The 27,294-nt window shown below is 40.9% G+C and overlaps 1 protein-coding gene across 1 annotated transcript in view; it reads right to left on the bottom strand.

The window, feature by feature from the left end:
* LOC308377305 (tRNA (32-2'-O)-methyltransferase regulator THADA) overlaps nucleotides 1–27,021 on the bottom strand; it is a gene marked incomplete at its 5' end in the record, with an annotated part of 33,343 nt that extends 6,322 nt beyond the window's left edge. The window contains 23 exons of the mRNA XM_080853888.1: nucleotides 105–293; nucleotides 433–637; nucleotides 981–1,220; nucleotides 1,693–1,942; nucleotides 3,735–3,885; nucleotides 4,255–4,455; nucleotides 12,455–12,559; nucleotides 12,726–12,863; nucleotides 14,752–14,897; nucleotides 15,050–15,208; nucleotides 15,636–15,790; nucleotides 18,750–18,907; nucleotides 18,990–19,059; nucleotides 19,151–19,259; nucleotides 19,802–19,954; nucleotides 20,055–20,772; nucleotides 23,421–23,618; nucleotides 23,745–23,881; nucleotides 23,986–24,067; nucleotides 24,794–24,936; nucleotides 25,846–25,966; nucleotides 26,052–26,174; nucleotides 26,878–27,021. Of these exons, the coding sequence (XP_080710014.1) occupies nucleotides 105–293; nucleotides 433–637; nucleotides 981–1,220; nucleotides 1,693–1,942; nucleotides 3,735–3,885; nucleotides 4,255–4,455; nucleotides 12,455–12,559; nucleotides 12,726–12,863; nucleotides 14,752–14,897; nucleotides 15,050–15,208; nucleotides 15,636–15,790; nucleotides 18,750–18,907; nucleotides 18,990–19,059; nucleotides 19,151–19,259; nucleotides 19,802–19,954; nucleotides 20,055–20,772; nucleotides 23,421–23,618; nucleotides 23,745–23,881; nucleotides 23,986–24,067; nucleotides 24,794–24,936; nucleotides 25,846–25,966; nucleotides 26,052–26,174; nucleotides 26,878–27,021 (4,095 nt within the window). The remainder of the gene's footprint in view (nucleotides 1–104; nucleotides 294–432; nucleotides 638–980; nucleotides 1,221–1,692; nucleotides 1,943–3,734; nucleotides 3,886–4,254; nucleotides 4,456–12,454; nucleotides 12,560–12,725; nucleotides 12,864–14,751; nucleotides 14,898–15,049; nucleotides 15,209–15,635; nucleotides 15,791–18,749; nucleotides 18,908–18,989; nucleotides 19,060–19,150; nucleotides 19,260–19,801; nucleotides 19,955–20,054; nucleotides 20,773–23,420; nucleotides 23,619–23,744; nucleotides 23,882–23,985; nucleotides 24,068–24,793; nucleotides 24,937–25,845; nucleotides 25,967–26,051; nucleotides 26,175–26,877) is intronic.
* Nucleotides 27,022–27,294: the final 273 nt, after the last annotated feature.

Here is a 27,294-nt window from a genome sequence, read left to right as displayed (position 1 = left end):
CATCTGCAACTAGAACAAAGTCATCAACACCCACCCATTCATCCATCATACCTCAGTCATAGCACCAGTAGGACAGTCAACACCCACCCATCCATCCATCATACCTGCAAAGTTCTTTCTAGCAGATGCTGTATTTTGGTCATGCTTGAGCCACATCCCTCTGATGCCCATCTGAGCAATGGCAGCTTAAGAGCAGCACTCCAACTGGAGAAGTTCTGCCACACCAGGCACATCCAACTTGGATCTTCACACAGGAAGTAAACAACCGCTTCGTGAAAGGAGTCTGAGCCAACCTGTATGTGAACAAGACTGTTGGTGTTAGTACACAAATAGTGGTTGGGATTGATGAAAATAAGACTGTTGGCGTTAGTACACAAATAGTGTTGGGATTGATGAAAATGTCAGGTAAATTAGCATGTGGATGAAACGCACCTGCAAATGGTGTGGTGAGGTGTGAAGCTCTGACAGAAGTAGTGCACACAACTGGTGCAAGAAGTCCTTGGAGCAGCAGCTCCTCACAAGACAGACCAAATCCAGATATAACATTCTGATCATAAGGCACTTCTGGCCAGATGTCACAAGCCAAATCTTGGACTCCAACACGTCCACAAATAGACGGAGTGAATTTAAAGCAGTTCTGCAATAAAACATGAAACATTCCACATACAAAGTTTGAACATCAAATATCCGTACAAATCCATTTGATTGAAAATGGTTGTTTGTCAAAGCCAGTGTGCTATTGAAATAAAGATTTGTTTCTGTTCTCTTTTTCTTGTCTTGACTATAATAAAATAGTATACTGTATTATGGTAGTAGTAGACTATCATTTTGGTGTAAAGAATCTACTTGAAGGTATTGACGACCTGAAAGTGAAGATGAATGGATGAATGAATTCACAAACTTCATAAATGCATCAAAATGACTTAACGTGTAACCTTTAATGTATGGCTTTAAAGACAGAACCATACTTCCATACTTACTTGTCAGTATGCAGAACTTGAGTTAGTATAGCTCTGATCTGAAGGAGTTGGCTGTGCAAATAGTTGTGAAAGCAGGGCTCCTCTCCTGATTTTGGTAACTCTTCAACCAGCTTGATGAGGTAAACAGTATATTTTGAGCAAGGCATCATGGCCACGAGTGCTTTGGAAGCCATCACTCTGATGCTGTACACAGGACTGGAGGCTAATTGGAGCAACAGTGTAACAGCGTCTGAAAGTTCTCTACAGAAAAAAAAACACCACAGGAATAACATGAGACAACGTCCAACAAAAGCAGAACAAACACAAAAGTCTTCCTCACGGAACAAACACAATGATGGAAATTATTTCCAAACACTGTTAATGACATAAGAATATAATAATCAAGTGCCTTGTATTAATTACTTTATATGAATCATGTGCTTATGTTAGCAGGAACATGGCTTTTCGGTATGTGTGTAACTTTGAATATTAGCTGCCAAACTTAGCTGGGCAAACTCCACACTCAATTAAAAGTGTACGACTAAAAATGATTTCTCTGGGTAACTGAAAATTCTGTCAGGGGTCCATAACAGACTAAAAGAACTCTGTTGATAGCCCTGCTTTCACAACTATTTGCATGGCCTGTTGATAGCCAAGTCTTTTCTACTGCAAACTGGACAAAAGGTCTAGGCTGACCTAGGTCAGCAGTATCATCCAATCATTGTCACTGTACCTGGTTTCAGTTTGAAGACCAGGCTGAAGTTTGGCCAGGAGGGTCAGCACAGGGTAAAGGGAGGGATGGACACACAGTCGTCTGAGTTGAGATGATTCCTGAAGATCTAGGGCAGCATCTCTGAGTTGTCCGAGGAGGAAGGGCAGCAGTGAAGGGTAGTGGGTGAAGAAGGTCAGTGGGCACATGCCACACTGGCTGGAGGCGTGCACACTCCCGGGGCTCTGGCCAAGCATTCGTGTGCACAAGGAACCTGCCAAGGAAAACAGGTTTCACTTTCTGGTACGTAGAACATTTTCATAATGTACTTTAAATCATAATCACTTAGATTTGACTGAATATCAGCGTGAAATCTTAAAATATTGGGAAAATTGAGTTTACAGTTTGAAATGTACTATGCATTTACAAGAAAATGTGCTTCTGCTCTATGATCCCCAACTGTTTCATCCCCAACCACTTTTGGTTCCATTTGAGTTCATCCGCTTTGGCGCTGGTTTCTAAACTGATAAAACCATGCAAGTTTCTTTCATAAAGCACGGATAAACATGCACATTTAAGTTTCGGAGTCACAGAGCAGTTCTCCTGTGGACACTGAGATGTTTTGGTATTTCTACAAGGGAAGGAGATAGTATCACTTCTCATTTAAGTATTTTAGCATCTTTGACAGTTTCAAAAAAGGACAGTCCCAAAGCAAATGGTTGGGTATCCTGCATGTACTTAGTAAAACCCCCTTTGGCAAGTATCACAGTAAATACATATGTAGTAAGAGTATTTCTATTGTTCTTTTGAAGATTTTCCCTTATTTGCAAAAGGTTTCTAGTTCTGTGAGATGATTGGGCCGTCTTGCATGTACTGATATTTCGAGGTCTACTCACAGAGTTTCTATGACTTTAAGGTTGGGGGACTGGGAGGGCAAATCCATCAGTTTGCACCTCTTGTTACCTCCAATGTAAATTTTGAGGTGTGTTTAGGATCCTGTGTGAGAAGCCATCCTCTTTTCATCTTCAGCTTTTTAATAGATAGTGTGATGTTTGCTTCCATAATTTGGTCGTATTTAATTGAATCCATCCTGAACCAGTGAATGTTCCCCGTGCTTCATACTGCAATACCAAACCAAAGCGTGATTGATCCACCCTCGAGCTTACCAGATGGAGCTGTTCCTTTCATGGAATTCTTCACCTTTCAATTTCAATTTCAATTTAGCTTTATTGGCATGACAAAAAAAACACAATTTGCATTGCCAAAGCATTCTTGTAGTACATATAATAATATAGTAGAACAAGTAGAAACTAAAACATCATTTTGCAACGGCAGTGTGTGTGTGTGCATGTGTGCGTGTGTGTTCATGCATGTGTGGTGGTGTGGATGTGAGTGCATGTAAGTGTGTGTGGGGGAATGTATCCGTGTGTGTGGTTCACTGATGAAGTGACTCTTCTCTTTTTCTGTGGCAAGCATCTTTATATCTTGCTGCCACTCTTGTGCTCCTCTCTTCCTTTCTTTACCTTTCTCTCTCTAAACATACCCTTGCCATCAGCCCACAGGACGTTTTACCCCCAGAAAAGGCTTGTTTTGTCTTTCTAGCAATCGTCTTCTAGATCTCAACTTGACCTCCATCGTTCCTGTTAACTGCCATTTCTCAATGACAAAATGAACTGAGTTCTAGGCTCTGGGCTCAGGCCTTTGTTAAGCGCCTTGAGACTATTTCAATTGACATTGATGCTATCTTAATAAATAAAATTGATTTGAATTCATTTAGATGATATCACTGATAACTTTCTTTGCTGTCCTGCATACTTCCTTATTCACATTCAAATATATTATGTATCCATATGCAAAGCATTTAGATTTTGCGAGTCTAAATTTGTAGCTTCTTTATTAAGTAACATGACTACTACTTCCTCAACTGTCTTCCTCACTGTGTCAGCAACATTGTATGAAAAAAAACTTAAATCCCAAACACATTTTCAGGGAGAAGAAAGATGTACAGGGCTGGAATTAACTATTTACTTTGGCTTCTAAAATAAATATATGAATTCATAACTTACTATAAAGCTGCAATGCTGCATTCCTCACGGCCCAGCAGCAGGAGTTGAGAAGAGTCAGAGCAAGAGTGGCCATGTCTGAACAGTATTTCTGAATGGCCACACCCAGACTAGATCCACGAACCAAAGCATTTAGAGTATGAACAGCACACACCTACAAAAAGATACATGGGAAGCTACAGTAAGTAAGTAAGTACAGTAAGTTGGCTATATTATCATTCTGCTGTTTGTCTTCATATACTCCATTGAGCCAAAACATTAAGACAACTCACAGCTGAAGCAAATCATTTAAAAAAAATGCTTTAACAACAAGATAAAGCTTTTTACAACAGGTGGTCAAGGTCTGGGATGTATAATTAGACAGAGAACAGTCCATACTTGCAGTCAAAAAGCTAGATGTGTGAGATATGTTCTGATTAAGTACTGAAGACCTAAGCTACTTTGATGAAGGCCAAATCAATATGGTCCTAAAGATCGTACTCATGCTTAATAAGGACTAACACAGAATTAAAACAAATTAAACCTGTGGTAGATCAAGAGTCTGGTCCCAGTTGTCCGGTAGAGGGCTATTTGCCACCTCCAGAAGGGTGTTTATGCTGAGGGAGAGCAGAGACCTGCTCTGACAGGATTCTGCTGCTGAAACCACACAGAGGAAGAGCATTGGCAGACCTGCAGCTCGACGAGTCACTGAGGTGCTACGGGGAGACTGGAGAAGTTGGAGACCCTGGAAATAAAAAATAAAAAAACAACAAAAATCTGTTATGTCAGTCCAGTGGATGTGACCAATACCTTTTGCTAAATGTCTGCAGCTCTGTGGTAACTATTCGGGTAGGTCCTTTAGGGTAAGGGTAGGTCCAGTGGGGTTTCAGTACGTTTTTTGGTGGCACCAACATATAAAGGGCTACACTCTTGTGGCTAGTTTTAGCGCTATTTTTAATGCCCAGAGTATCAAATAATGATGCAAATGTGCTAATATGGTGAAGTAAATGTCAATATCATAAAGATTGTCTTATCCAGAATATTTCCAGTTCTGATGCCCTAATGTTGCTTTGGGCTCCTTTAAGCTTGAGCTTTGTGCTATGTGTTTAAAAGTTTATGTGTAATGTTCCTAACTTATATATTATTATTTCACCTTAATGTTCTTGAGATTCGTTTCTGGCATGTAATTATACAGAGTCAGGCTTACACTGATAACAGTCATTAAGAGTCGTTAACAGCCGTTAAGCAACTTGGGTATAGTTTTTGAAATCAGTGAAGCAGTGACGGGGGGGGGGGGGGGGGGGGGGTTGTTTTCAATCCAGGTCAAACAATTAACATATGAAAACCTCACCCAGCTGGGCAAGGGGAAGGGGGGGCCTTTCAGACCTTTTGGGCTTCCACGGCAATACACAGGGTCGGCGACTGTCGTAAATCCCACATTTCATGCAGTGGTAGGTCTTGTAGGTCTAGGGTAGGTCCTCTAGGGTTAGGGTAAGTCCTCTAGGTCTAGGGTAGGTCCTCTAGGGTTAGGGTAGGTCCTCTAGTGTTAGGGTAGGTCCTCTAGGGTTAGGGTAGGTCCTCTAGGGTTAGGGTAGGTACTCTAGGGTTAGGGTAGGTACTCTAGGGTTAGGGTAGGTACTCTAGGGTTAGGGTAGGTACTCTAGGGTTAGGGTAGGTCCTCTAGGGTTAGGGTAGGTACTCTAGGGTTAGGGTAGGTACTCTAGGGTTAGGGTAGGTCCTCTAGGGTTAGGGTAGGTCCTCTTGGTCTAGGGTAGGTCTTCTAGGTCTAGGGTAGGTCCTCTTGGTCTAGGGTAGGTCCTCTGGGGTTAAGGTAGCTCCTATCCACAGGAATGCATTTTTTACTTTTAGTAAGTAATGCACATGGTAACTCTGCCAGGTAAAGCATGAATGGGACTCTCTCTCACTCTCTCTCTTTATTTTTTTTTTTACATACAAATCCCATTAATGCGTCACATAAAAACAACATTGGATAGGTAAGTCATTCAGTCTTCCACAACGATAAAGTAACCCAGTTCCACTTAGACACATTCAGTCTTCCACAGTGATAACGTAACCTTTGCCTAGAAGGCTTGCACCCCAACTACATGGCATGATGGAACTTTGAATACACTGCGGTTAATACACGGGTGCCGTCAACACACAGGTTTGTTTTGTAGAATTCCATAAAATACTGTACTGTAGTTGAGATACGGTGCGGTTAATAGTCAGGAAAATACTGACATAATGATAGTGGCAAATATTGCAACATCAAAGCCCATTGGGCAAGCTAAACAAGATCCGTCCACCATGAAAAATATTTGTGTTTCTCATATACTTTTTAAATAGTTACAACTCAAGTAAATCCCCACAAGAATGTTTGACATTTACATGCAGTACGCTGGCGCCATTCTATCAAATGGTAGCCAGCCCTTCATGTCTTCACATATTTCACACCTAGACAGACACCATACTGTTCCCCTTCCTTAGAACCTCTATCTTCTTATATCTGAACTTAACTTGTATGCTTTTGTAAGGGGCACTGAGTGGGGTGTTATTGGTAATAACGAGATGTGTGTTTATTTACATGTACTTACACAAGTTTGGGGTCACCCAGACAATTTCATGTTTTCCATGAAAATTCACGCTTGTATTTATCAAATGAGTTGCAAAATGAATAGAAAATACTTAGACAAGGTTGGAAATAATGATTTTTATTTGAAATATTAATTTTGTTCTTCAAACTTTGCATTCATCAAAAAATGGTCCATTTGCAGCAATTACAGCATTGAAGACCTTTGGCATTCTAGCTGCTAATTTGTTGAGGTAATCTGTAGAAATTTCACCCCACGCTTCCTGAAGCACCTCCCACAAGTTTGATTGGCTTGATGGGCACTTCTTGCGTACCATATGGCCAAGCTGCTCCCACAACAGCTCAATGGGGTTGAGATCTGGTGACTGCGCTGGCAACTCCATTACAGACAGCATACGACCTGCCTGCTTCTTCCCTATATAGTTCTTGCATAATTTGAGGTGCGCTTTGGGTCATTGTCCTGTTGTAGGAGGAAATTGGCTCCAATCAAGCGCTGTCCAAATGGTATGGCATGGCGTTGCAAAATGGATAGCTTTCCCCATTTAAAATCCCTTTTACCTTGTACAATCTCCAACTTTACCAGCACCAAAGCAGCCCCAGACCATCACATTACCTCCACCATGCTTGACAGATGGCTTCAGGCACTCTTCCAGCATCTTTACACCTGTTATGCGTCTCACATATGTTCTTCTGTATGAGCCAAACACCTCAACAGTGGCGGAACTATAGGGAGTGCAGGGAGTGGGGCTGCACTAGGGCCCGAACCGCCCACGATCTCATCGTAGATTTAAAGTGAGTCACACTTAACGGCCAAGACGTATGCTTTGCTAGCGAAGGCCTGCCAGGGCCCTTTGCATTGCGGTAAATGACGATGTAATGAATATGATCCAGACCAATCAATTTGCAAACATTTCTCAATGATGGTGTCAGTTATTCATAATTATGAGCTAACCCTGCCCAAAAAACTTTTTAACAATAGTCAGTCTTAACAACAGAAAATATTAATTTAGCCTCATTTGCCTTTTGCTGAATGAAGCAAATCTCATTTTTATTAAGTAATATTACCATCGAAAAATAGCAAGGGTGTCTGGGAAATAATTTTGTCGATGATTCTATAGCCAACCCACACATGTTGCCATCCTGTTGTGTTGCATTGTGTTTCATTGCGTTGAATGTTCAGTGATAAGTAGGCTACCCCATGCCCTTCAAACATAAAAGTGGCTGCAGAAAGCGGCAAGAAAGAAAAGAGCAGGAGTAAAGGGTTTCAAAGTTCGCAAAATTATCTTTGCTTGGATTTGTGGCGAAGAGTGTCCAAGAGGAAGCTACGTCTGAGCCTCAGCCTATCAGCCCATCAGCAATGAGTGTGAAACTCAGCCACCAGGGTAGGCTAATCACATTACGTTTACTGTCTGCTATAGCCTTATTGAATGCATTTAGACATGGCTATTATAAAATGCACGAATAGGCCAATAGGCTAAGGCAGCAGCCAGGTTAGATATTGTAAACTATTTGCATATGTAGTCGGAAAATAGCTAAAGCTACATAGGCTTAACGTTAAGCTAGCATATCTAACGGAAATAAAATCAAACATTCACCATTAAAGTGACTTTAAACTATAGTATTTCACAAGCAATTTCCTATTACAGGCCTAATGAGTCGGACAGGGATGATTGCAGTGAGAGTTGTGGTCAGTGATCGTCAAACCGAAGCAGGAGTTGACAGTGATCAGGAGGACATTGTTGAGGAAATGCCAGTCAGTGCAGAACAGGATCAGACCAGAGCAGGAGGACTGTTTTGTTACCCCACAGACAGGTGGAGTTTTGATGAAAATATCTTGGGTGCTTCATTAAAAAGATATATTCTTACTACTGGTTCTTGCAAACCTAAAGGTCCTTTCCCTAGGAATCAGTTAAATCGCTGCTTTTCTGAGTCATTTTACCACACTACAACAAAGGCTGGTATCAAACCGCCCCGTAATTGGCTTTGCTACTCAGCGAAATTGGATTGTGTGTATTGTGAACCGTGCTGGCTGTTTGGGGATCGCAGTTCACCTCATTATAATAACACGTTGGTGAAGGGGGTTAATGACTGGAGGCATTTGGCAGAAAAGATAGAATGTCACGAATCCTCTCAATCCCATGTCACAGCATGTGCTGTCTTTGAGCAATGGCAACGTAATGGCACTATAGATGCGCAGAGAGATGTTCGTAATGCAGCACTCTTTTGGAGACAGGTGTTGGAGTGCATTGTAAATGTAACGCTGCCTCTGGCTTGTAGTAACATTTCTTTCAGGGGCCATAGGAAGGTATTGGGGTAGCCAAATAGTGGGAATTTCCTTGCTATAATCGAGCTCTTGGCAGGCTATGATCCTGTGCATAAAGATTTGATCAGGCGACCCGAGGGCTCGGTTAAGTACCTTAGCCCCGCTATCCAGAACGAACTTATTTATATTTTGTCTCAGCGAGTCAGACAGGAGATCGTAGCTGATATAAATAAAGCACCGTTCTTCTCTGTAATTATGGACACTACGCAGGATCTGGCAAAGCGTGACCAACTTAGCCAAGTGTACAGGTATGTGACAATAGTAAGAGATGCTATGGATAAAGCCTTGGACATTAAAGTTATGGAGTCTTTTTTGGGGTTTGTGGAGACGGCGGATACATCTGCTTGCGAATTAGCTAATAAGGTAATGGACAGCGTAACCAGCCATTCACTCGACTTGTCCAAGTGCCGTGGGCAGGGCTATGACGCAGCAGCCAACATGAGTGGTCTTTATTCAGGGGTACAAGCCAGAATAAGGAAGATGGAACCGCTAGCGACCTATGTTCATTGTGCAGCGCACAATTTGAACTTGGTGCTTAATGACGCTGTGAAGGACATTCCCGAGATGGAACGATTTTACAGTACCATAGAGCACATCTACGTGTTCTTTGCACAAAGCATTAAAAGATGGGCCATGCTGACTGACATAATTCATACACAGTTCTCAGCTGACCCAAACGTGACTCCGAAGCGATTATGTCCTACTCGCTGGTCCTCAAGATACGAGTCCCTATGTGCCATACGGTACAGGTATGTCGATATATTGAAAATATTGACAAAAATCACACTGACGGGTGAGAAAAGGGATGAGCGCGACGAAGCTGCTGGTTTAAGGAGATCAATGGAGAAATGTAGTTTCATTTGTCTTGTGGTTCTCCAGACTAAGGTCTTAGAGAGTGTAGATGCAGTGTCCAAAGTACTCCAAAAAACAGATGTAGACCTGCATAAAGCATTGGATTTGCTTGACAATATTATTTAAAATTTGTCTGACTACCGGGGTGCTTTTGACCAAGCCAAGGCTACAGCCAAGACACTCGCAAAGAAATGGGGGGCTAAAGACGTATTTGAAAAGGGACGAATAAAGAGGGTGAAACGTCGCTTTGACGAGCTCTCGGAAGATATGAGTTTGTCAGATGCAGAAACCCATTTCAGAGTGCATATTTTCAATGCTTATCTTGATATAATAATCAGCCAGCTTTCCCAACGATTCAGCAGCATGCGAGCAACCTGTCATGTCTTCGATGCTTTACACCCCAGCACCTTTCAACTCGCAGGAGATGATGAGCTGTTTGGAAAGGCAAAAGTTTTGTCTGACCACTATAACAGGGATATTGCGCCCACGTTTCCAGCCCATCTTTTATCATTCAGGTCCTGCTTTAAAGCAACGATCTACCAGCAGTCATCAGTACAACAGATTGCAAAAATGCTGATTGTTGATAACCACTCGGTTGCATCGGCATTTGGCGAGGTTTGCACAGCTCTGCTATTATTTCTTACCATACCCGTGACCGTAGCCACAACAGAGCGATCTTTTTCGAAACTAAAAATGATTAAGACTTACTTAAGGAGCAGCATGGGGCAAGAGAGACTGAGTGGATTAGCTACCCTGTCAATCGAAAGCATCCGAGCCAGGGAGTTAAACATATCTGACATTGTTGAGGATTTTGCTCGACGCAAGGCTCGTAGGATGCCATTATAAACGTAATGCATGTTATGTCTTTTTTCATATGCCTAATGCTACTTCAAATAATGGTTTTCGCTTCAATGCCGTAAAAAGAATACGTTACTTTGCACATAGGCCTAAGGGATATTGTTGGATGAAGTTATTTTTTTGTTAGTTAGTTATTTGTTAGTTAGTTATTTGTTTGTTGATTGCAGCAGACGAGTCGCTAATTCAGCTGTCTGTTCCCATAATGCAAATGCTCGTCATTCACAATAAAGTTTGATTACCCCCTGAAGAAGTTGTATAAATGTTTTCCCTCGTGTTGTGTATCTGTTTGTCATAAACCAGTTTGATCGTTGAAATATTGTGTTCTTTGGTGTTTTTACTAAAAACAAATTGAGCGTAGCGACCCTTAATGTGTATTGTACATCATAAGTACATTTACGTTCGCCTAACCAGACTCGAAATGAACGTCACTTAACATTAAGGAGACTAAGGGGCCCATAGGAAATATCTGCACTCGGGCCCGTTAAGTTATTGTTACGCCGCTGCACCTCAAACTTTAAATTTGTCCAGAACACCATGTCCAATGTCTGTGTTCTTTTGCCAATATTAATCTTTTCTTTTAATTGGCCAGTCTCAGCGATATACCTTTTCTTTGCCACTCTGCCTCTAAGGCCAGCATCCCAGAGTCGCCTCTTCACTGTAGAAGGTGACACTGGCATTTTGCGGGTACCATTTAAAAAGCTGCCAGTTGAGGACCTGTGAGGTGTCTATTTCTTAAACTAGACACTCTAATATACTTGTCTTCTTGCTGAGTTGTGCACCGGGGCCTCCCACTTCTCTTTCTACTCTGGTTAGAGCCCATTTCTGCTGTGAAATGGAACTCTATACACCTATGTAGATATTTAATTAAAAACCAGATATTTCCAAGTAGAATAGTCATTTACCCATTTAACAATGTATAGAGTGTATTTCCGATTAATTTTATATCATCTTCTTTGAAAAAAACAGTGCTTTTCTTTGAAAAATAAGGACATTTCTAAGTGACCCCAAACTTTTGAACGGTAGTGTATAAGAGACTCTTAACCTGACATGGCCTGGCGGCATCCGTCTAGTTTCCTGCAGGCTTTGGAGGGGAGGTCACGGTGGGATGAATGAGTGGGAGGTTTAATCAATTGTGTGGGTTTTAAAAAGAAAGGGAAACTCTGTGACAGGGCGGCCGCCTTTTGTCTGGGGATTTGCGAGAGTCGGGAGAACAAGCCAGCAAACGCCATTACACGTTCCGGTATCTAGTAAGGGTAAAGATAGCCTAGGTGACCATTTGAGACAGGTCGCTGTATTTTGACTAGGCGACAGGCGACGCAAAGCCCAGACCCTCGCACTTCCCACCTGGGTAAATGTATTCTTTCTTTCTGTGCTTTCTTTCTGTTGCTTGCTCTAGCTTTAATTAATAGGCTGTACAGCATACTATTGCATACACCTCTCCAGCCCACCTTGCTGTACACGGTTGCTGTGTGGTAGCCCAGCTCAGGAAATTGTTGTGTTTTGTGTGTGTGAAGAGACTGGCTCATTTAGTTCACATTTTTGTGTCGTGATCTTATTGATGGTTTTCATTTACTTTGCTTTGCTTACTTGATTTGATTTTCCTTTCGCTATTGTTTCTGGGCTTGGAGTCAGTTGTCTTTGCTGTTGGTACTGCAAGCAGTGTTCCCTTTTTTTATACCATTTTACTACTGTCTGTTAATAAATCCCTTATTTATTGTATTTGCCCCTTCTGCCTGTGTTTATTGGCCACTGAGGTACCAGATCCCTAGTGACATAATACCTAGATTCCCCTTTGTTACACTATTTTGTGGATTTTGTTGTTGCCTTGTGGAGACACCAACCACAACCAAAATGTATGGTGAGAGAAGGGAGTGTAACGGGAAATACCTTTGTAAGATCAAAAGATGCCAGGCCAACACAAAAAAGACATACACTACACTATGGACGTTTACTCCTGATCATCTCTCCTTCATAGTGTGTTCAGGCTGTTTGTTGTATGGACTATGCAGAATAAACAAACATTTATGTGTTGTGAGGCTACAATTTGAAATATAACCTATCAGATATTTTCATAATCAATGTTAGCAGTTTAGTGAGATGATCAAACTCTATTGTGCTTACTTCTTTAAGCAACTGTGCAGGGATATCTCTCATCTCTGGGTCTGCACTGACCAGCAGAGTGCTGCAAAACTTGGTGAATCCACGGCAGCAACCTTCTACTGCCCCCTAGTGGTGTAACAAGAATGTAGAAAAATACAGTACATTTGGCATGCTTACTACTCATTGATTATAAACAGAAGTGCTATATAGAAGATTTGGATGCATTCAGAAAATCATTGATATACTAAAGTTTAAAAAAATTCCTTCACCCTTAACCAAGAGTGCTGCTTACCCAGTGTCGACATTTCAAGATAATGTCTCTGTACAGTTTTGCCATCCTTTTCATATCATGTGCAGTCACTGAGTGATCCAGCTTTTTTGGCCCATCAACCATCCTCTCAACAAGGGAGCCCAGAAATATTCCTATTTCCTATAAAAAAAAAAAATCAACATTTTTGAAAATACATTTTATGAAAACTCATAATTCAAACAGGTGGGGGGTTGGCAACAGAACCTTCATCATGTACACAAATCAGAGAGCACATGTTGTACAGTGAAGGAGTGCTCTTACGGAGCCCGGGTGCAGCATGCAACGTGTGTTGTGGCTGTCGCCAGCCAGTTTTACTGTTGTGTATCCTGCCATCCTTGTTATCCTTGTATAACTAAAATGTGCATGCACCATGTAAACCAACCATAATTAAACATAACTCATCAAAACTAAATAAAAACAAAATTCCCATACACCTTGCCAGGCAGACTCTCCCTCTCCTTCTATATCATATTATGCTAATACTGATACTGTTAATAGTTTACATAAATGTTTACATAAATGTATCTTTTTATAAAATTGAAATGCCAATGGTTGTGGAAAGATTGTCCCCTCACCCTTTCAACCTGTAGAAACCCTCGGCCAACACGCACCTACTCCACCTTTTCCACTACCAGTTTTTATGCATCATGTATACATACCATATTATGTTGGTATGCATTATTTGCATGCTGTAACCCCCCTGTGAACCCCGCAAAAACCTCACTTATTTCCAGCAGTTTACAGCCTTTGACCTTCACGCTCGCCTATCTAGATCAGATCTGGAGGAACCACATGGTCTGAATTTCCCTCAATCCAGTATTGGATGAAACCGTCACTTTCAAAAATGAAAAGGACCTTAAATGTAAATCAAATATGTGGATTTTACATACATGTAAACTGTAGTTTATACTTGACGTGAATGATATAGAATCCTCATTGCACACCGAACATTACTATGGAATTACGGCGATAAATACGATTAACATGATCAAATAACTTAATATCACCGATTCTGTTTATTTAAAGCTCGCTTTGGACGTCTGGAGCTTAATTTTTAATTCCAGCAGTTAGCTGCACTCTATTCTTGGCACTCTGAGGTAAATATAGCTAGGTGCTACTGCTAACCAGAGATAGGGAATTGCTACGTGCCTTTCGTAGCTTGTAATAAAGCAATTTAATTTCAACGCAGTTGTTTTGAGATACTTTGTGATGTTTCTTATTAGCCGAGCAATACAAATGCATATGAAAAGTAATTGAAGTAGTGCTAAACAATGTTCAAAGACAGCTAGCTTCAACCATCTCTACTCTGGATCTTCCAGAAGTAACAACAATATAGCTTTCTATTCACAGCAACCTTCAAGAACCATGCTGTATTTCATGCAAAAATGTATCTATCTAATCGAGAGAAAAAAATAGTATTGTGAACATTGTTAGCACTACTTCAGATACTTTTCATATGCATTTGTACTGCTCGGCTAATACGAAACATCACAAAGTATCTCAAAACAACCGTAGGGATATTGAATTGCTGTATTACAAGTTGAGAAGGCACGTAACAATTCCCCACCTCTAGTTAGCAGTACAGCTAAGTGACTTATAATTCTCAGAATCATTGGGGGTTCATGTGAAAAAAACACTGGTCTACTTAAATAAATAAATAAATAAAGAGTAGATTCAAGCAATAAAACGCTCAGGCGTTTATCAGAAGTATTATGATATTTTCCTTGCACAGTGAGGTGATGGATGCCAGAGTTCTCATTGGAAGATAATAGTCAATGATGGTAAAGGTATTTATAGGCAGAACTGCAAAAACAGTCTCAGCATCAGTCTCAGGGTTATGAATGTGGAAAAGGAAATGTAAAAAAGAAACCAATGTTTTTTTGTTCAACTAACTCACAATCTTTACAAGAAAATGATGATCATTGTGACAGATGTTACTCCCTCACCTTAAGTGAGATCCAGCAACAACTGAAAATGATGATCATTGTGACTGATGTTACTCCCTCACCTTTAGTGAGATCCAGCAACAGCTGAGCACCAGGCTGTGCTCCTCTGAAAGCAGGACATACTCCTCCCCAGGATCATCAGAGCCCAACTGCTGACCGATCACACAGCTGATTGCATTTCCCATTTCACAAAAGGATGGGGGGACCTCTATAGAATAAATGGTTGATGTCAGCTTTTTTTTTTTTTTTTTTTTTCATTTAAGACTACGGGGTAGCCCTAATTCTGGTTGCTATGATTAGTAAAGAAGTTTTAGTATTCCAATAGATTCAAAGATTCAAATATCTTCAATAGTCCACTACCTTTACTTTCTGTGTCCTGGTCCCCATAAAGCACCCCAAGTAAGAGAACGGTCATGTTCTCCATCACGCCGAGAGTCTTTCTAATCATGTCATCATCCATTTCTCTAAACAAGACACCAGGCACCTCCAGCAAACACCTCTGGAAAGCATTCACAGCACCTACAGGAAAAATAAATTAAAGTTTTGTTTATAAGGAGCAAAGAATAGGGAGGCACGATCCACTTCTTTCAGTTCCGACCTGATTCTGATACCTCAGTGTTACACACTGTTGGCACGGTTGACGAGCCTCATGCAGCAAACTTAAAACATTCAGACATTAAGTTTGTTCAAATTAAGTTGGAGGTGAAAAGTGACAAAATCACCTAGTTGCAATTTTATAATGACATGAATTGGTCAAATCTAATATCTGATCTTTTTAATTATGTCACTATTAGCACCAACACAATCAATGGATCTGATCCCCGCATCACTTGCAGAGAATATGTTTGATATTTAAACGATATACGAATATGTTTGATATTTAAGCCATAACATTCATAGCAAACTTTAGCCATGGTGAACCTTGTCAGTCGTGGTCTTGGCTTACCATGAAGGGGTGCTGTCTGTGAAGCCATCAGCATGTCTGTTTTGGCTGTCAAGTACTGCTGCTGTATCAACTGAAGGAGGAACTGGCAAAGTGAGGTGATGTTTCCATCTCGATGAACTCTGCTCTTTAGCCATGCTGGAGACAGATTCTCAGACCTGCTGAGCCAAAGCAAGGGCAAAGGCAAGGGAAAGAGAAACTGACCTGACTGAACAGCAAAACACATTTAGAAAGAACCATAATAACTTAATGTCAACGTTTTACCTCCTATTCTTTACAGAACTCAATACTAAGCCCCATTCTCAACCAACTAGACTGCACTTAACACCCATATGCAAGGTCTAACATTGGCCAAGAAGCCTGGCAATGACTGTCAGTCTATGGACAGCAGTCAAGAACAATGCTTTAACAATGGAAAATAGGAAAGAAGTGGAATCCATGAGAAGCACTTTAATACGCACAAGGTGAATGAAAAGGCAAGTACAGAGTGAAAGAGGAGGGTGGTGATTTAGGTGACACTTGGAAATCATGGGATAAGGCAACATGGAAAGCATGGGATAAGGCTACATTGAAATCATGGGATAAGGCAACATTGAAAGCATGGGATAAGGCTACATTGAAAGCATGGGCTAAGCATGGGCTAAGCATGGGCTAAGCATGGGCTAAGGCTACATTGCAAGAAAGGAGCTAAAAGGTAACCAGCTTTGTTCTCAAGCAAGAAGAACTTAGAAACTAGACACATAGGGGCCGAGGAAAGGACAGAGGAATAAATGGCATAATACTGAGAAGAGGAAGATCAGAATTGTGGGTTATGAATGCAATACACATTCATATTTTTGTTAGTTACTTATGATGTCCTCCAAACTCCATAGATTCTCAGTCAGTGGGTGGGAGAAGAATGAGGCTGCAGGTTGTGTGCAGGTGTAATTTAAGGCTAATTTAAACACATCCTGTCTGTGAAACTCGTTTGATCTAGGGCCACTACGCATGGAGCTAATCAGCATATTGGAAGAAACTTTCAAAAGGAAGAAACTAAGATATGCAGAAGCGAGAGAACAAGGTTGACAAGCACACCAGTGGAGATCAGTGTAGGTGGAGTCCCACAAAAGACTTCATTACCCACAATTCCCTTATCACTTTTACTTTCTTATCTGCATTTCATTGAGACAGCATTGGCTGCGAACAAGGTGGTAAAATCGTGACGCACTTTTCCCTTATAAGCTGCGTTAAACATACATCTTTCTCTCTCTCTACAGTGGCTTTTGCCAGGCTCATCTCTCTCTATCTCCTGGCGTCGGCCAAGGAGCATCTCTTCTACTACCGTCACTGTCGGTGAGGAACAATTCTCTTTGTTCTCAACAAAGACAAGACTCTCTCTAAGATTTCTCAATAGTCAACAAACTGCTAATTGAGACGAGGTAAGTTAAGCAAAGCAGCTAACAATAGACCTGCTAGCTAACTCTGCAACGGGAAAACGCACAACAACAGATTTCGCGATTCTGCAACATTCCGAGCGATCAACTCCTCCATGCTTAACTGCAGTGAAACAAAGACGTCACAGCAAGGACAACTTTCCATCTACGGACGTTTCTGCCTCAGAAACATCGGATCCGCCAACACTTTTCCAAAGCACTGGTACTCCAACTGGGCAGTTAGCTATTTAGCGATTAACAACCTGGCTAAGCATAAGACTGTTCACATATGCCATTGTTCATGTATTGTATCTGTTTTGTTTACCGAACATAACTTACCGAACATAACTGTTTAAAATACTTTTATTGTTAGTTGGTAGTTGGCTTCGCCACACCATCTAAGGGTTAACGCTGTGATTGCTTCTCATATACATAGGGACTTGCATGCATCACTAACCATTTCCCTCTTCTAACATGGCATCACACACGATTACATATACATGGGCCTTCACATAGCCACACACCCGAAGATAATACTCGAAATTCGCACTCCACATGTATGTTCACGAACGTGCTCACACATGCACGCGGAACTATAGTGGCCAGACAAAGGAACACACACATTCTTTCAGGCGCGCTCCTAACAGCGCAACTCCGAGCTTACCAGCTCACACACACACACTCCCTCCCTCTTACACATCCCTATACTCCTTCAATTCATTAGTTAGATACATTTAGCTAGATTACATATTGTGTGTTATTTTCTTATCATGGTGTAAATAAATACTTTGATTTATATACGCTGGTTTATTTAATGTTACACAAGAATGGACGTTGTCAACCTCTTCTATTCAGAACTCCAATGACCTTCAACCATACTATTGATGAGGTAACTTTGTTTGTAGTTATTAATTTAATTATTAACCAGAGTTCCAAATTGATAGTATAATATATTTCATGAGACTGATATATTTAATGAGACTGATTTGTGGATTATCATTATCTTGACCACTGTGGAGAACACTACACATTGTGTGGCGCCTCTTAGGTGTTCAACTTAATTGATCTGCCTTTGTGTTGAATGTTTGATCCCTGTCCAATCGGGTGAGACTATCAACATATTGTTGCTGTTGCAAGGACAGCACCAGTGTGTCTTGGTGGCCCTCGTGAAGATCACAATTCATTCACAATTGCACCCACATTCACCCGGCGCCTGCTCACTGGGTAAGATACCTACATAATCTGGTACTCCCATATGAGAATGGTACCAATTTCACCTACATCATTGTTACAGGCTTTGTAGCTAAATCAACAACTCTGAGGTTGTCACATAAAGGAGTTAAGTTACAGAAAGAGCTTGTGGTTATGGCTGATGCACTCACACTTACTTACTGGCATGTCAATTAATACTACCAGTAGACAGTACAAAAGCAAGTGCCCATCAATGGACCTCATATGACACAAGCCCCAATCAAGTTAGTTAAACTTGTAAAAGGTGCTTCAGGGGGCATGGGGTGATTTTTCTATATTACTTCATAATATTATCACTAAAGCAATAACTCAAGCACAAATTGTGGAAATTATTATTCTTGACTTTTTTATTTTACAACTGACTTCATGGATAAAAAGATCGGTATTTATGGCAAACATGACATTTTCAGAGCGGACCAACATGTTTGAATTGTAGTGTATGTGCAGCCCTTACTTCTGTAGAAGGACCTTCATCATGAGGGCGCCTGTTTGAGAATCCTGAGGCCGGGGACTGTGGAGAAAATGCTCAGCACGGCTGAATACCAAGGGAATGACATCATCCGGAAATTTGGGAAAATACAGGACAAGCACCTCAGCAGACAGTTCACATATCTGTTAGATTGAAATAAGACTTCAAATTACGATATCTGTTTCAACAACAGGAATCACAGACGAACATTCCCATGACGTTAACAGCGGTCATACTTGACTTATTTAGCATAAGTGTCCTCAAGACAGGGCAGCCGAAAGCAGTGAGGTCCCAGCTTTATGATATTTATACACATTTCAAACCAATGATGTAAACATATGTTTAGGTTATTAGTACATCGCTAGAGAGAATCTCAGGAACTTAACTCATTTGTCATATCTTCCAAGCAGTTTATGAGAACCAGTTGTTTTGACTTGGAAAAAAAGTCCCATCTTCCCTTCGATCTGGCCCAGGTAATTAAAGTGGATATATTAGCTGGAAAATATTAAAATAAAATGTTTACAAGGACTATCCAAAACGGAATGGCCTTCTGATTCATTTGAAAAGTTAAAAGGTACAGACTGCAATTCTAATCCAACACAAATTTAGTTAAATTCAGCAAATTGTTCACGGTCTTCATGGTCATCTAGCATTCCTATTTAGTGTGAGCTAAACAAGTATATAGTGCGTTGATGATAACCGTTAATTCAAAGTTCTCATAATTCCAAACCAAGACGTTGACAATGGAACTATTTTTTGTTGCGGAGAAACAATGGCGAAATAAACATTTTAAACCAATAACTTTGTGTTAAAATGTTAATTGGTTGACTATAGAATTGTTTTTTTAAAGCAATATAGTACGAGTGCGAGTGGGGTAGGTAAGGGATATTCCCACGGGTGTTGTTGCCGGCGTCTGAACACCACCCGTGGGAATATCCCTTACCTACACTCGCACTCGTACTATATTGCTTAAGTATACAACTCCCAGTCATCATCTTCCAGAGACAGCCAGTGATATCATTCCTCATTGTACAAACCTGGTGGCTGCCCTTTTTTCTTCTCAGGGCTCCAGGTGTCAGTGCATGTCTCTAACACAGCAGACAGCAGTAATAGAACAGTCCTCTTTCTCTGATAATTGCTTACAGGATTCAGGTACAAGAAAGCTAGCTCTGCCACCCAGTCCACAAACTCTGAAAGGTAAAAGAACAATTCAAATCATAGACCGATAGATCAATACAAGCCTCAAATGAAATATTTGACCAAAATAGAACTACAAACACTGTGACTCACCAACCCCTTCACAGAGTATGTCCTCATCCTCTAGAGCAGGGCACATCTTGCTCTTGCTCTTGCTTTTCAGCACTTTGGCCAAACAAGTGTCTCTCACTCTGCAGAGAAACTTCTTCACAGCGGAGTAAAGCTGCTGACGGAATGCTGGTGCCTCGCTGTTGAGGTTGAGAGGGATAAAGTTCCTCAAGGCTGAGAATTCCAAAGCACTTGGCATTTCCTTGGATTTTGGGCTGCAGCACAGCACGTTGAGGGCAGCCAAACGAACACCGTCGTCCAGAGAAGTCAAGGCATTCTGCAGAGTTTTAAATGCCTGGCTACCCTCAGATATCCAAGAGGATTCTCCACAGGTGGCTCTGTAAGAGCTCATGATGCAGGCCCACGCTCTGAGATGGCCCTGTGAAGTGGGGTCCAGGGGATCAATCAGCATCAGAGAAGCAGATGGAAAAGTACGCAGAGTCCAAGGTAGAAGGTGGCTGACTGCATTGGTCTGCAAGAGTTTCACATCTGATGTTAGTGCCTCCAGGAGAGTTGCTTGCCAATATTGACTCCACTTAGAGGCTAGTTCGAATTCTGAAGGTGGTGATGGCTGCATTTTGCACAAATCTCTTCGCTGCTCTTGAATGAGTGATTTATAAAACTCACAGGCCCATGGAGAAAGATGATTTATGGAGAGGCATTTCAAGAGATGAGCAGGAAACTCACCATACTTCTCTAAAACCTGTTGAAATAAAATAAATCTTGAATGGTGTACTTAAGGAATACTCCGATACTCAAGCCCTAATAACAATCCATATGGAAACATCAGGGCCCTGTGGACACCGGAGACAAAGCACCTCTGGACCCCTAAATGTAGCCGCAGGCAGCAATAACAGGGTACAAGCAGCATGTGAACATTAGGAATCATTGTTGCATAATTCATAAATTGTGGTATTTGGGACTGTTAGTCGTAGTGGATAACTTTAAGTTGATTTGAGACAATGCACACCTCAACAGAAGCAGAGTTTAAACCCTGACCATTCGGATTGACAGACGAATGACTTACTACTGAGCTATCGAGTTTGAGCGTGATGATGCAAGTATAGAAATATAATGGACAAAGTATATCAGAAGACAAACTATACATCGATACTTTGAAAGTAAGTTTTTCAGACACTGTGAAAATGTAGGAATATAATAAAAAGTCAAATGTATTATGCATCTTGATAAAAGTGCATTGTAGGACACAGAAAAGTACTTCCTTAGTTTTAGTGCCTCCTAATGGTGTATTTGTATGAAACCTGGGGTTTATCCACAGAATGTCAAGGATCGCAGGTGTGATGTTTTGTGAAAATTACACACTTTGTCGAGACACAAGAAATCTACTGTCCTTCTATGTTCTAAATAGTAGAGCCCTATGGCTTTGTTTTGTTAGGAGAATGAAGCCATGGGGTTCTTCTATCAGGAGGTTTACCACTTACTCTGAGTTTACTTCTCCTGGTTCATCACTACATCATGTGCTTCTCCTGGTTCATCACTACATCATGTGCTTCTCCTGGTTCATCACTACATCATGTGCTTCTCCTGGTTCATCACTACATCATGTGCTTCTCCTGGTTCATCACTACATCATGTGCTTCTCCTGGTTCATCACTACATCATGTGCTTCTCCTGGTTCATCACTACATCATGTGCTTCTCCTGGTTCATCACTACATCATGTGCTTCTCCTGGTTCATCACTACATCATGTGCTTCTCCTGGTTCATCACTACATCATGTGCTTCTCCTGGTTCATCACTACATCATGTGCTTCTCCTGGTTTATCACTACATCATGTGCTTCTCCTGGTTCATCACTACATCATGTGCTTCTCCTGGTTCATCACTACATCATGTGCTTCTCCTGGTTCATCACTACATCATGTGCTTCTCCTGGTTCATCACTACATCATGTGCTTCTCCTGGTTCATCACTACATCATGTGCTTCTCCTGGTTTATCACTACATCATGTGCTTCTCCTGGTTCATCACTACATCATGTGCTTCTCCTGGTTCATCACTACATCATGTGCTTCTCCTGGTTCATCACTACATCATGTGCTTCTCCTGGTTCATCACTACATCATGTGCTTCTCCTGGTTCATCACTACATCATGTGCTTCTCCTGGTTCATCACTACATCATGTGCTTCTCCTGGTTCATCACTACATCATGTGCTTCTCCTGGTTCATCACTACATCATGTGCTTCTCCTGGTTCATCACTACATCATGTGCTTCTCCTGGTTCATCACTACATCATGTGCTTCTCCTGGTTCATCACTACATCATGTGCTTCTCCTGGTTCATCACTACATCATGTGCTTCTCCTGGTTCATCACTACATCATGTGCTTCTCCTGGTTCATCACTACATCATGTGCTTCTCCTGGTTTATCACTACATCATGTACTTGGAATATCCCCCTGGTGGCCATCCCATCTTAACGTTTCTTCATGTTTTTTTCAGACTTTTTAGAGACCACGCTTAAAGCATAGGAGAAGATCCACGGCAGCCAAAAGGCATTTCCATGCCCATGAGAAGGCAGTGCCTTCTCAAGAAGCTGTTCATGATGAAACTTATAACGTTTGTAACACTCCAGAATGAATCTTTCTATAAATCTTTCAACGATATCTCTACGCCAAACTGCTGAATATACTATTAGCTCAACATGTTTAAAAACTTGCTCAAAGAACTTCCTCAATGAACTTTCAACACCTCATAAATGCGTGCACCATCTGTTGTTCATGGACCTTTCCATCAAGGATATAGAGTCAGTGCTGGTAAACAAATTGTATCTCTCTCATGGTGTGACAGTTGCTCCCCAATGCATATGGCTGTGGAGATATTGTTCCTCATCACTATATCCATTAAGAACATACGCATATTAAGCAGCCAAACTCTAACCTCTAACCTCACTAGGAGGGGAAGAAAGAGACAATCTCCGCTGTGAGATGCTGCTGTAGTCTCTCCACCTCATCTACTTGAAGAAACCCTTAGTCTTCACCCACCCACCCCCTCCACACTGTCAGGTACTGATTCTAACGCATACTCTGTTCTAGCCTTTACCTGCAATTTAAATAATTGCCACCATCGGAATAGTTTTCTGTTTCATTGCTATACTTAACCTTGTAATAGTTACGTTACGAGCACACTGTTTACCCACTAAGCTGTTCTACATGAATGCTACATCTTCAATGCTCTCTTCCCAGCATTAAAAGACTTCATGTCTACACTACGGTATATTTCTGATTAAATTAACATTGTTTTAATATAACAAGGATTTCACAGTGGTCACAAACTTGTGAACAGCAGTATAGAAATATGTATAGAAATACATAGATTTATTCATACCTTTCTGGAGCCCAAGTATGGCAGTAGAACACTGAGGAACAAGTACTTGGCTTTGGTCTCGCAAGGCAACTCAAGAGTGCGACGCAGCAGTTCCCCGTAGAGTACCCTCTCTGCATCCTCATGGTGCAGACAGTCACTTTCGTAGATTTCCATAAATAGACAGAGGGCACTGCGAACAGATTCCGTGATCCCCTCTATCTGAAAATACATAAGAAAAAAATCTAATGTCAACCATTCAGAGGGTTAACAAGTTGAGGATTCAGTAATACTCTCAAGCAGGGGTTCTCAACACCTGGGAATCCCTGGAGTTAAAGCCATACTCACTGGGCTCTCTGCATTGTTCCAAATGACCTCAAGGACTTGGCATTGAATACTTGAGTCTTGTCCCATCAGTGGGACACTGCTCATCTTCCAAATAGATGGAAGACACGCTTTCAGGCATTTTAGCCAAAGGGTAAACACTAAATTTACAAAACAGGAAGCACATTGCATAGGTCAACACAAAGTGCATTGTTCCCACTGGAGAATGTTTGTACTGGACAAATGAACTTTTGCACACAACTACCTTGGAATGCATAGTAGTGATCGTCTAATGAGTCTTCAGAAAGAGCAGCCACAACAGGGAATATATCCAGGAGAAGGCAAGTCTAAGACATAAAAACTTGGTCATGCATGCATACAAGAAGCACATACAAACCCCAAAAAACATCATAGTATAATTATATGAAATCATCTTATCAACCTCACCAACATAACATGCAACCGACATTCTGACTGATTCCTGACTTTATTAGTTTTACCATATTGTAATTTATTCTAGTTCTAGTTCTACTCTAGTTTGGTTGCTTAGAGATATCCACTATTTAGGTAACTTGTTCGTTGTAGCTAATGTTGAAACGATTGACATCTAGTCAGTGTGTTCAAATCTGTTTAGTTTGCGAACTGAAGTATGAATTCTTTGCAGGTTTGTATTTCGGAGTACCTCATATCAGCTCATCAGTCATCCCAGGGAACACAACTGTTCTTGAAAACGTTGAGACCTCACCTCACCAAAGCAAAGGTAATGTTGTGTGTTTGTGTGCTGTGTTATAAGAACTGACTCGTTGTGTTGTTTGTGTAACTGTAAGCTTGTTAAGAACAGTGAGTCAGTAGGCAATGGATGTCCTTCTAAAATGGCTCTTTTCATAGTCAAAATCAGGTTTTATCTTCGCTGATGTGATGGTATGTAAGGTGTGTGATGTACACTTCACTGCTTTATTTTCATAAACATGTGTGGTGGGTGGAGTGATGTTAATGATGTCAATGTTTAGTGTCAAACCACATGCATACATCTGATATTAACAACCATGCTTTACAAACTATAATAAACCCACCTCCCTGGGATCAAGGCCATAGGCAAGGATGTCCTTCCTGCAGGCAGTCAGTAAACCTCGGCTCAAAGCCAGTCTCTGCAATCCGTCCTCTGCTCTGCAATGACAATGTACCTGAAGTCCTCCCAGAGTCAGCTGCCAAGGTTCTAACAGACAAAGAGACTCTTCATGATGCACATCCAAACAACACAAGTCAATCTCACCTTCCCTACATCAGCAGATCGTACAAATTGCAATGTTACTACAGGCCGTGCAACAACAGTTAGCAGGCTGGCATGTCTATCTATAATTGTCAAGAAAAGGATAGTTTAGAACTGCAGAGTGAAAGCAGCTAAATAAGTGGGCATACCACATTCCCAAACTGGGTAATGCAGGCACTGAAAAACGACTTAGAACTTGATGAACTTTATTCATTAGAGAGATGTTACAGGTGCTATTATCTGCATCTATTTGATATAGAAATACCTATCTGTATTTCGGATGGATACCAGCAATGGGCAAGGTTTAACCCTAAAGTAGTTCAAGTAGATTTGAAGACGCCCACACTGTGTAGTGTAAATGGCAGAGACTATGCTTCTCAGGTCCCAGTGATACTGATTTTCATTACAATATTTCGTCTGAGAAACTGATAATATTTACTGTTTGTGCTTTTACGGGTCCTGTGCTTTAACATCTCCAATGATTTCAAAGAGAAAAGCCAAAAGCCATATTAACAGTATGCAAAAAGCACAAAGTGCGATGGTCATCTGAGAAAGTAATTTGACTTCTGATAAATTCCTTTGGAATTATTGGAATGAAAAAGCAAATTCATAATTTTGTATTTATTTTGCATAACAGAAACAGCCATAAGAAAGGCTGACTCCTACCAATTATTTGAATCATCTTTCATCAAGAATGAACCTTAGTCAACTGATAAACTGATCAACTCTTGCCATTGTGCTTGCACTAAGGGGGTCCATGCTCTGGGCTCTGTAAAGCGCTTTGAGACAATTTATTGGTCTGGCGCTATATAAATTAAATAAAATTGAATTGAATATGACCAAAATGTGAGTCACCTGTTGTAGTGAACTGAAGGAGAGACAATGCAGCCATCCTTGCAGCGTTCTCCTCTGGAGCAGTGTTAACCAGCATGGCCACTGCTGTGCCTGCCAAAAGTCTTGTATCTCTGTTGGTGCTCTGTTAATAAAGAGAGGGAAGTTGTGTGAAACTGATCATTATGTGACTCTGTATGGTTGCCAGACAGATGGCCTAAAACACCTACCCATCCTAGAAGGATGTCCATGAGAAACCCCAGAATTCTGGTCATAACTGGGTTTGTTGTTTCTGTCCCAAACACCATAGGGGATACTTCTTTGGGCAATAACTGAAAAATCTGTAGACAAACCTGAAAGAAAATATCACATGTGGATGGAAATTATTGCATATTTTTTTTGCAATTATGGATATTGTTTTTCAGGCATAATAAAAGCTTGTCTAAAGCTCTTAGATGTCCCTAGAACTCAAGGGAAGTACTGTACAGTACACAGTAGTTCTCTTTTTTTTTTACTATTGCTATCCTATATTTTTTTTCAAATTTGAACTTGAATTGTATTCATCTTTACCACAAACCAAATATTAACTTTACTTACTCTTTTCTTAGAAATTGACTCTAAATGTAATAATGAAGTGATTATTGGCACATGGTCATTCACTTTTAGAACAAATATCTGTTGCAAGTGGAATTTGTGGAAAATCATCCAAGTGTCATTACCTCTCTATTGGGTTAGTTCAAAAAACACTTTACTTGGTCTCTTTATCATCTCAATGTCTCCTTAGATCTGGCTGTTTGTGGACGTCTCGCACTTTACATTCAATCAACAAAACCAGAGAGATCAGCTATTCCTCTAATGTGTCCCTTTCCCCCGTCCCTCCCTTCTTTTTCAATGGCTTCTTCATTATATATTGTGGGTTGTACTGTAATTGAGCTTGCCTGAATGTTGCTTCAGATGATGTCCTTTTACTTGTTTACAGTTCCAAATGATTGTAAGACATGGTACTCAACACTAATAAAAGTAATAATAGAAATATCAGACTCTTTAATTTCAAACCTTAACAGCCTGGTAACATAAAGCTTCATCTCTCAAATCATCCTCTCCTTGGGAAGACTCAAACCCATGAGCGACTTTGGCAAGTAGAGAATGGCACTCTTGTCGAAACATGCCTTGGCCAAGAGTGCTGCTCTCCAGGAACATAGACACTGTAAGGCAGCGATATTAGAACATTACCTTCAGTACATTTGAAATGCTGCTGAAATGGAAATGCTGTACTTATATAATGCCCATGTACTATGCTTATCTGACACACCTAACTGGAGATCCCGTATTGACATAATCTGGAAAAAAGAAGATAATTTTCTTTTTACTGCCTTGATTATGATTGTTGTTGTTGCATTTGATTAGTTCTGGCATGATACTGACATCTTACCTGGTCGCTGTGCATTATGGTATTAATGTGTCGCTGAACTT

This window comes from Sprattus sprattus (assembly GCF_963457725.1).
Source record: "Sprattus sprattus genome assembly, chromosome: 16".
Lineage (NCBI taxonomy): Eukaryota > Metazoa > Chordata > Actinopteri > Clupeiformes > Clupeidae > Sprattus > Sprattus sprattus.
Note: the sequence above shows the minus strand (reverse complement) of the source record. Positions and strands in the feature narration are given on the sequence as shown.